The sequence below is a fragment of the Halichondria panicea genome, chromosome 8 (genome assembly GCF_963675165.1).
Source record: "Halichondria panicea chromosome 8, odHalPani1.1, whole genome shotgun sequence".
Classification (NCBI taxonomy): domain Eukaryota; kingdom Metazoa; phylum Porifera; class Demospongiae; order Suberitida; family Halichondriidae; genus Halichondria; species Halichondria panicea.
Window position 1 is genome coordinate 3,048,018 of NC_087384.1, and position 9,023 is coordinate 3,057,040.

The following is a 9,023-nucleotide window of genomic DNA, read 5'->3' on the forward strand; positions in this document are numbered from 1 at the left end:
TGGGTCTCCGAGATCACCAGGTCAAGATCTAAAGGGGTGTCCACTTGACGATCTGGACCCTCTGATGGCTTGGATCGATGAGCGAAGGAGGGAAAAGGTTAGTCGGCAACGGAACCAGCATAGTGTGCTGCTGTATGATTGGTCCCATTTAGATGCTAACATCGAAGCGAGTCTCTTGTAGAAGGTGGTTGCTTCACAAGCTAAGCCTCCTGTTGCAGAGAGGACTAATGGGGAAAAGAAGGCCCTTTTCTTTATTTGCTCATGCTTGCGGTAGACTGTTTGAGGCTCGGTGTGTCTGTTGGATGCAGCGTGTGGGTTAAATACCCTGACATCAAAATAAGTTCTTTCAAAGGAGCCATCCCATACTCCATTGCTCTGCAGCAAGACGCTACTGCTGAGTCAGCAAAAATGAAAAGCGAGGCTGAGAATGCGCAAAAACACCCCGGGGTAGATCATAGACAGTAGATATGGGTAGATGCACCCGTACCCCTAAGTAAACACCTACACACTCTGACACCACACCTACATGTTGTTGTTTTTTGTTTTTTTTGTGGGGTAAAAATAATTATTAGAGGAAAGGCATGTATATAGTGACAAGGGTACGCGTAAAATAGTAGATAGTTAATATTAATTACTGTCCTGTGAGATGGGATTCTGCTGAGATCAGGTCAATCTCAATGGGTGTCCTGGCTGCATGTCCCACCGACGATCTAGCACCTCTAATTGCTTGGATGGCTGAGCGTAGGAGGGAGAAAGTTAGGCGACATCTTAGCCAGCATAGAGTTTTATTGTAGGTGATGTCCCATTTCTGGGCAAGTAGTGAGCTCAGGCGTTTGTAGAAGAGTGATGCTTCTACGTCATAAAACTAACGGTGTGAAAGAGGAATGTTCAACTTCCTGGACTCTTTGCTGATAAGCCTGTTTCTTCTCCAGTTCGTGTTTTCTGTATGTTGCTGCATGTGACTGGTTTCTGTTGGAGGGCTCTCACATCAAAGTATGTTTTTTGGAATCTTCCCCCCCCAGACACCATTGGCCGAGCTATCCAAACGTGCGTTTTCTTGGCTGTTCGCTGAGGCCCCATTGAGTTGGTCCGCACTCACAGGTTGTAGGTTGGGCTCCACACACACTTCATTGCATACTTCCGTGAGAAGGGATGCTGTGGTATCTCTTATTTCGTTATGCCTTAACGTAGGAAACCCTCCTTTGGCACAGGAGAGGGCATGCTCCACATTGAAATTTTTGCCACAATCGTATTTGGAGGGCAAGCGAGTTGGGGTCCACCCATAGCGTAGTGCCAGGGCATCTTGGAAGGCCGACTTGTGTAGTGTGAATCCATGTTCCGATAGTGGGAGAACCGTGAGCCAAGTGGAGGCTCCTTTTGTCTTGGATAGCTCCACTGCCTTCTGGAGCCCGTCCGGTAGCTGTTGATGTAAAGAGGCTGCTTCTTCTTCTTGTCTGTTCCTGTTGTCCTTACTGACTTCTCTTTTCTTCAGTTGCTGGTCACGGACTCCATATTCATTTTCTTGAGCTAGGATGTGCAGTGAGGGATGAGGTGACTGTGAGAGAGTGGTGCAGTTCCTTGTCCGCTAGCTTGGAGGGGATAGTTATTGCTAGTCCGCCGAGCCGAGCCGGTAGAGCGTATAGGTCGCATTCAACACTCCCGTAATGGCTGGTATCAGTTTAGTTCGAAGTGTGTTATCCAGTGGGACTAATAGGTGGCTCAAGTTGGGTACGACCCGGCTGAGGTATGTCCATTTACTTAGGAGGCCATGGGTAATGGCTGAGTAGGCGGCATGTGGTTGCGACTTTGCTATGTTGCTGAGGGTATTGATACTAGATGACTACAGTTGTACCTTAGTGTTCACGTAGTATTCAGCAATGTATTCATGGGAGCCATCGCTGCACCTAGGTAAGGTCTGCCTTCTGGCGTGACGTTGACTCCAGACCCAGCGAAGATGTTGGTGGCTCGGTCATGGTGGTTTTCCTTTGCAGGTTTTAGACGGATTAGGGAAGTAACCAAAGGCGCTAGGCAGGACCTATTGCTGCTAATTTGTTCCACCAATCATGTAACTGCCCAATTGTCCCTATTGCCGCAGAGTCGTCCGCATACCAGACCTGTTTGCAGAGTCCATCCAGTTTCCTAATGATAGGGATAGTTGCTAGTCCGTACATAGGCATGGCCAGGGGGTCTCCTTGTGCAGAGATACAAAAGAAAGGGGATTGGAAACAAAATTTTTACGAAATTTTTGCGTGAAGCATTCCGCGTTATAGGGCGTGGCTAAAACTACAAAGGATTATATTTATAGTTAGCATGCTCATTACCAGTCTTGACTGCTCTACAATGTGCTGTACATAGAAACAGTGAAATTGATCATTTTTAATGTTGATTTTTCTAAAAAGTAAAGAGAATTTAGCTTTAAAAAGTCGACTAAGCCATGCAGCCACTATTACTAGACAAATAAATGCTATGCAAGAAGAAATAGCCTTTACTATGAAGTCGTAGGAGGGACAGGCCCGTGGCGTGTCTAAAAGTATACTAAAGCAGTTTGAAGGACTATACTGCAAACGTTTATGAACAGTACAGCTTATTTATAGCATGAAGCCATTCTATGTAGCACTTAGATACATAATAACCAAGTCAAGCAATGTCCTTTGCTGTTTTGACTTCACAGGAGGGACAGAGAAAAGTTGACATAGAGTAATTCAAGCTAAACTCAAAAAAATTGGAAACAGAGTAAAGACAACGGACTTAGAGCTTGTCAGTGGTATAAGCTTACTTCTCTCAAGTATCTTCCAGGCCCTGAGTGATCTCTAGTGGATAGGAGAGCTAGAAACCAGGGATACAAAACTTTTCCATGTAATTATTTGCGAGCGCAATAATTACACGGAGTGCTTCACCGGATGTCAGTCCTTTTACATAGGGCGTGGGCGGTCGTTTCCAATCCCCTTTCTTTTGTATCTCTGCCTTGTGTAGTACTAGCCTCTACACAGGCTCTCCTTTTTCTGTTCTTTATCACAATCGTTCAATAAGATAAAATACTGTATTATTCGTTCAATGAGATAAAATACGGTATTAATTGGAGGAATAAAGAAAGAAATAGACGTAAAGTTAGGAAAAAGGAGAGCCTGTATCGGGAAGTCGCGTGAGGGTAGAAGGGTGGTAGAAGGGTGAAAATGAGCGTGGGCATACTGAGCTAGAGATGTTGGACTGCCCACGCAGAGGTCTACGACTAGTAAAACTTTGCCTGCTGCAAGCTGGACATGGACTTGGAACTGGAAGTTTGCAAGCACTATAGCTAGCTCTATACCTTAGGCTTAGCTAGATGATCTACTAGTCTAGATTGTGTGTTTAGATTCTATCACTATTACCTTTTCTTGTGTCTTTCTACATGCTATAGTAGAATAGCTTAGTCATCATTATCATATAGCAGGTAGCTACTGCCACCAGAGCTGGCCACGCTGGTTCTCTGATCTGACTTGCAGCACAGCTTGGTGGTTGTCTCAGTGCAGTACAGTACAGTCTTACTCGGAATGCGTGGGAGAATACCTTACGTCACGATTGTGGGCTACATATCGCCCACGTTCATAAAAATCCTTGTGGATCACGCGATTTCCCAAACCAGGCCTTACGTTTTCTTAACTGTACGCCCATTTCTTTCTTTGCTGCCTCACTATGTCTTTCTTATGTTTATGGATGAACAGTGACAACAGCAAGAAAAAGTAAGGCCTGGGAACGAGGCTAGTGTAGTACCTTCTTATGTACATGTATACGGCGGAGCCACGCCCAACTAAGATCCATCAGAGCTCTTGTCAGTCAAGATCTAGCTAGCTGGATCTATAAAGTCTAGTAGATCTACATTGTAGAAGTCTGCTCCATTATGTCTGAAGAGGATACCATTAGATCTAGTTGTGAGAGGCGTGATAGCAAGAGGGAGAGTGTGCTTTACAAAGTGGTGCTCACTGGAGGTTAATGCCAGATGATGAATCAATTAATATATTAATAGAGTCATGTATTTAATACCAAATATGACAGCTGAAGGGCTTATACTTTATATAAACACATAGGTCCCTGTGCTGGCAAAACAACAACTGTTGCGAGGCTGCGAACATTTTTTGAGAACCTTGGATGGAAGGTGTGTAGATCTCAGAGCCTATCTGGTTTGCCCTAACTTCGTAAATTGTATACTATGTGTACGAGCGATATGACCATTCTTCGTTTTTAGGATATCTTTTATAAATACTTTTGGCCACTCCAAGTGATACTCTGGTTTCTGGTCCACCGCCCGCATCAGATTTTATTCTTGGATTTCTATCTCATTATTGGATTTCTATCTTATTATTTCTACTACGCATGCGCAGAATGGTCCATGTGGTACAAAATAGTGTGATAATGATATATTCATTTGCAAAATAATGAGATTCATAAGGTGAAATTGATAATGACATAATGAGAAAAGCCGCCCGCCCGCATGCAATTAGAAAAACTTCAGGACCAGAAACCAGAGTATTACTTGGAGTGGCCTTACAGTATGTTGTACAATTATTGAGGGGCTGGTGAAAAGGTTTAGGTGTTTGTAACAACAAGTTGTAGGTACGTGTACGTGTAAATACTGAGGATATGCCAAGTTGACATAATTATCTGGACTAACATAGAAAGTAGAAAACCTTCGGCGTTACTTGACGTTTTAGTGAGTCTACAGCCTCGAATCAAAGCCGCGTGTACATCTAGCTAGGCCAACATTCAGGTTCGAGCTTTTAACTTCTTAGCTTTTGCTCACTTTTATTCAACACAACGAAGCTTTAACATCAAAATCTACCAAATTTAAAACTACTACCTTGTTATTAATTTTTCCATGGTACAAACACAGTGTTATCCATCCCGGTGAGTAGACTCAGAATACAGACAGACAGACAGACAGACTGACCGGCTACTATAACCCGTTGTGCCGCGGGTTAACTAGATCTAACTAGGGGAATGCTGGGAGCATTGTGTGGGGCGAGCCTAGACTTAGTGAAGAGAAGTTGTAGTGGGCAGTGATCACTTGTCCGATCGACTTGCTGTTTCCCAAACGTCTCTCTAACTGCAATTATCTCTTCCTCTTCAATTCCAACCTTTTGAGACAGACGAGCTTCTGTCTCATTAGCTCCTACTTGTTCAAACTTCCCTTAGCCTTGCCGGCCAGCAGGTGGTGTCTTTGATATGGCATAGGGAATGCCATTGCCTTAGTTGTTGAGCTGTATCAGTTTCATCCGGTTAGAAATATTAATGTCTTGCTCATAATTATGATTGTTTAATACTGATCGTTAGAAAATGCAGCAATCGTCACGTTAAAAAGTTTGAATTGACCGTGGGACATACAGGCAGGCGGATATAAAAAGACGGACAGACGGATGTCCGGTCGCTGAGCTTCTCTGCAGTATTCGCTACTCAGGCTCGTCCCAATGTTTATGATGCAATCCAAGCATTATAATTATTGACTACCGTATAACGGGTAATTTTCGTGAGGTAAAAATTCGTTCAACTCGTGGTTTTCGTGAGTAAAAATTTCGTTTAGTCTCATGGCCTGCACTACGTTCCGCTAAGCCACGCCTACCTTAAAATTTCGTGGAGGTCAGCTTGCCCACGAAAATTACCCGCTATACGGTATGTGCACTACAAGGACAAACTATGATAACTACAAAATAAATGTCCGCTGGATCAAAGTGTGCATGAAACATTGTAAAAGTGATTGCAATATGTAGAGACTTTGTTTTCATTGCACAGGTGTATACTGTACCTGAAGCTGCTACGATTCTGCTTGGGTAAGAAATGCAGACTAACTATTTAATAGTCTAAGACTAGAAACTTCTTTATTTCAGAGGTGGTGTGAAGTATTCTGAAGTGAGCCCTATTCAAGCTCAAGAATTTAATCGTAATATTCTCAAGACAATTCTTCAATTGGAGACTACTTTCTTTGAGATGGCTGCCGAGGACAAGAGGAATGTGATTGTAGTGTGTGACAGGGGCACTTACGACCCCTCAGCCTGTAAGTTACATGAGTTTGTATTGGGAGCTTAATGGCTTTATAATTAAAGAAGAGACTCAGACCATTGTTTGGCAGGGTATCATACAGGATTTTGAAGTAGAGGGAGGAAATAGCAGAAAATTTTGCTACAAAAAAGGTCAACTGTTATTCTGTTAGTATGTAAAATTGCCAGTTATGGACGGACACTCTGTCATACAACTAGTACCTGAATGCAAATTTAGAAGGGGGATTTTCCCCCCCTTTCCATTCCCCCTTGCTCCAATTTCCCCCCCCTTGACCTTTTTTTAGCAACATTTTCTGGTTACTTTTCTCATTTCCCCCCTCTACTTCAAAATCCTGTATGACACCCTGTTTGGATTTCGTGCTGTATTTTGTACTGTACACAAAAAGTACATGAAGGGGAAAGCCTGTCCATGCAGTTTGCCCAGCAGAGGAGTGGCACGAGATAATCTCTAGTTTGGGTTGGGATTCGATACAGCTGAGAGATGCTCGCTATGACCAAGTGGTGCACATGATGACAGCTGCTAGTGGAGCTGAACAGTTTTACCAGCTGGCTAATAATTCAGCTCGTAGTGAAGGCATTGAGTTAGCAAGGGAGCTGGACACAAAAGCTGCTCAGGTACACAACAGTTGGCGTTAATTTTATATGGGATTGTAGATTGTGGGGTTCCCTTAATTGGTCTGTACGTATACAATTTGAGCATAATTTGCTTTAATTGCTACCCACGTACAGTCTCCACTGTACTAATTCGACTGCAGGCGTGGGTGGGCCATCCATACTATGATGTCATTGACAACTCAACTGATTTTGAGTCCAAGATTAGACGTGTGATTGAAGTTGTGTGTAAGAGAATAGGTAAACAACTCGGAGCTGACATAGATGATCGATTAAAGGCTCAAAGCAAAAAGAGAAAGTTCCTTGTCAAGTCACTACCTGATTCTTCTGTAAGTGAAGCAATGTGCTGCACAACAACGCAAGTCGCGTGATCCACATACATTTTATGAACGTGGGCGATATGTAGCCCACAATCGTGACGTAGGGTATTCTCCCTGCTAGAAATCTACCGAGACACAGATTGAATGATCTTGACCAGCTCAGTGCAGACCCTAGCTGTGTGGCCAACTCTGATAGTCTGATAGCATTGCAGGGTAGCTTAGTAGCTACATGCTAGATGATACTGATTACTGCTATATTGGTCTAGCAGATCTAGCATTTAGCGTGCATGACACAAGAAAACTGAATCTATAGCTATACGCTAGCTTGCTTGTATAACACATTGAACTGCTTGCAGACTTCCAAAGTCATGTACCAGTGCTTGCACAACATTTATTTAATAGTCATGTCAGAGATCGAAGTGTGCAGTCCACTTAACTTTACCTTCTTTATTCCTCCAATTAATACAGTATTTTATCTCAAAGAACATTCATGCAGAAAAAGGAGAGCCTGCATGGGACCAAGGCTAATACATTTACACGCACTATACACTTCACATGTATTATTTATCCTTCTCCAGCTGTTTTCCAAGGTAGAGGACTTCGATGTAACACACGACTACCTGCTCACCTCTAATCCCCAGCTCCAAGCCAGGGTTAGAAAGCGAGGACAAAACGGTATACGTGTAGGCACAAAATTAATACCAATCTGTACTGCATGTACGTGCATGCATGCCCATGCACGTGTGCTACGTACGTCCCCATTAGTCGACTCGAGTGTACATAGAATTACGCTGATTGATTGTAATTGTAGAAACTAACAAAATACACTGTATAGGACGATGTCAATCTGTTTCCAATATTCCATGCTCAAATTGTCCTCAGGATATTTTACATTCACGCACACTGAACGGAGGACAATGGATGGCAAGAGGGTGGAACAGATCATGCAGCTGAGTGACAGGGAGTACCGCGCTCTCCTAAATCAGAGAGATCCAACCCACCACCCTATTCACAAAAAGAGGAAGTGCTTCCTGTGGAAAGGACATTACTTTCAGCTGGACGTGTTCTTGGAGCCTTGTAGTCAGAGGTGATCAATTACCATCATGTATTGTGCATCTTTATATCACGTTGTCACGGTTACAAAGGCATAATAAAAGTCATATAGTCAGCTAAATAATAGTCCTTCCGTGTTTTATTAAGCGTAGCCTCGATGCATGATTTGGTAATTATAAGGCGTCGTCTAAAACACAATGCCATAATTATAGCATGAGAAACCTCGTGTTTTGTTGTGCAGTCTAACTCGCCCTCCATATCGTTATAATAATTATGTTTTATAAAAACACTCTGTCTCATAATTATGCTATAATTATGATACGTAATGCACCAAGTATTTTGTCGTACAGTTGAGCCTCGATTATCCAAACCCTGATCATCATCAAAAATCTTCGTATGAAGGATCAATGTGTCATATACTCGCACATAAATTTTTATAATAATAGCAGAAGCAGCTATAGCTAAACGCTTCAGCTTAGCCAACGTACTGTACTGTATATAGCCTGCTTTCCACTGGTGCATTATAAATATGTCCACAACTAGATAGTACATTTGTAAGAGCACTGGACATTAATTCTGGTAATATTCCAGGTGTTTGGATATATTCGAGGCTCAACTGTAGCTGTTTGTCTACACAACACCATCATGTACGTCATCATGTACGTACAAACCCATGCAGATGTCAAGATATGTTGATGTTGGAGACGTACACTACCAAGCAAGGGGATGAGCTGGAGTTGCCTGATTTCTTGGAGATTGTCAAGGAGGTGACTAGTGACCCTCACTATTCAATGTACTACCTTTCAGCTCAGGACTAGTAATAATTGGTCTGTTTTATAATTATTATTTATAGTTGCGTAGAAAAAATTATTTAGCCCTAAAACAGAAGAAGTACACCGTAAACCAATTAACAATTATGACTGTTATTTTTATGATAATTAATGTTGTTCGTGTATAATGGCTCAATTTAACTCTTATGACCAACCAAAATTTTGCTCACCTAACCCTA

The 9,023-nt window shown here is 42.6% G+C and overlaps 1 protein-coding gene across 2 annotated transcripts; it reads left to right on the plus strand.

Annotated features, from left to right (window-relative positions):
* The first annotated feature begins 3,751 nt into the window (after window positions 1-3,751).
* LOC135339940 (TRPL translocation defect protein 14-like) lies at window positions 3,752-9,004 on the plus strand. 2 transcript variants are annotated; one of them, XM_064536192.1, is made up of 9 exons: window positions 3,754-3,965; window positions 4,065-4,132; window positions 5,764-5,801; window positions 5,859-6,025; window positions 6,445-6,644; window positions 6,785-6,970; window positions 7,540-7,636; window positions 7,844-8,048; window positions 8,694-9,004. In XM_064536192.1, exons 1-9 carry the CDS (start codon window positions 3,878-3,880, stop codon window positions 8,830-8,832), a joined length of 1,188 nt encoding a protein of 395 aa, XP_064392262.1. In that variant the 5' UTR covers window positions 3,754-3,877; the 3' UTR covers window positions 8,833-9,004. The 2 variants fall into 2 exon arrangements, with proteins under 2 accessions (XP_064392263.1, XP_064392262.1); XM_064536193.1 differs by lacking the exon at window positions 6,445-6,644 and having other exon boundaries at window positions 3,752-3,965; window positions 6,759-6,970.
* The last annotated feature ends 19 nt before the right edge of the window (window positions 9,005-9,023 follow it).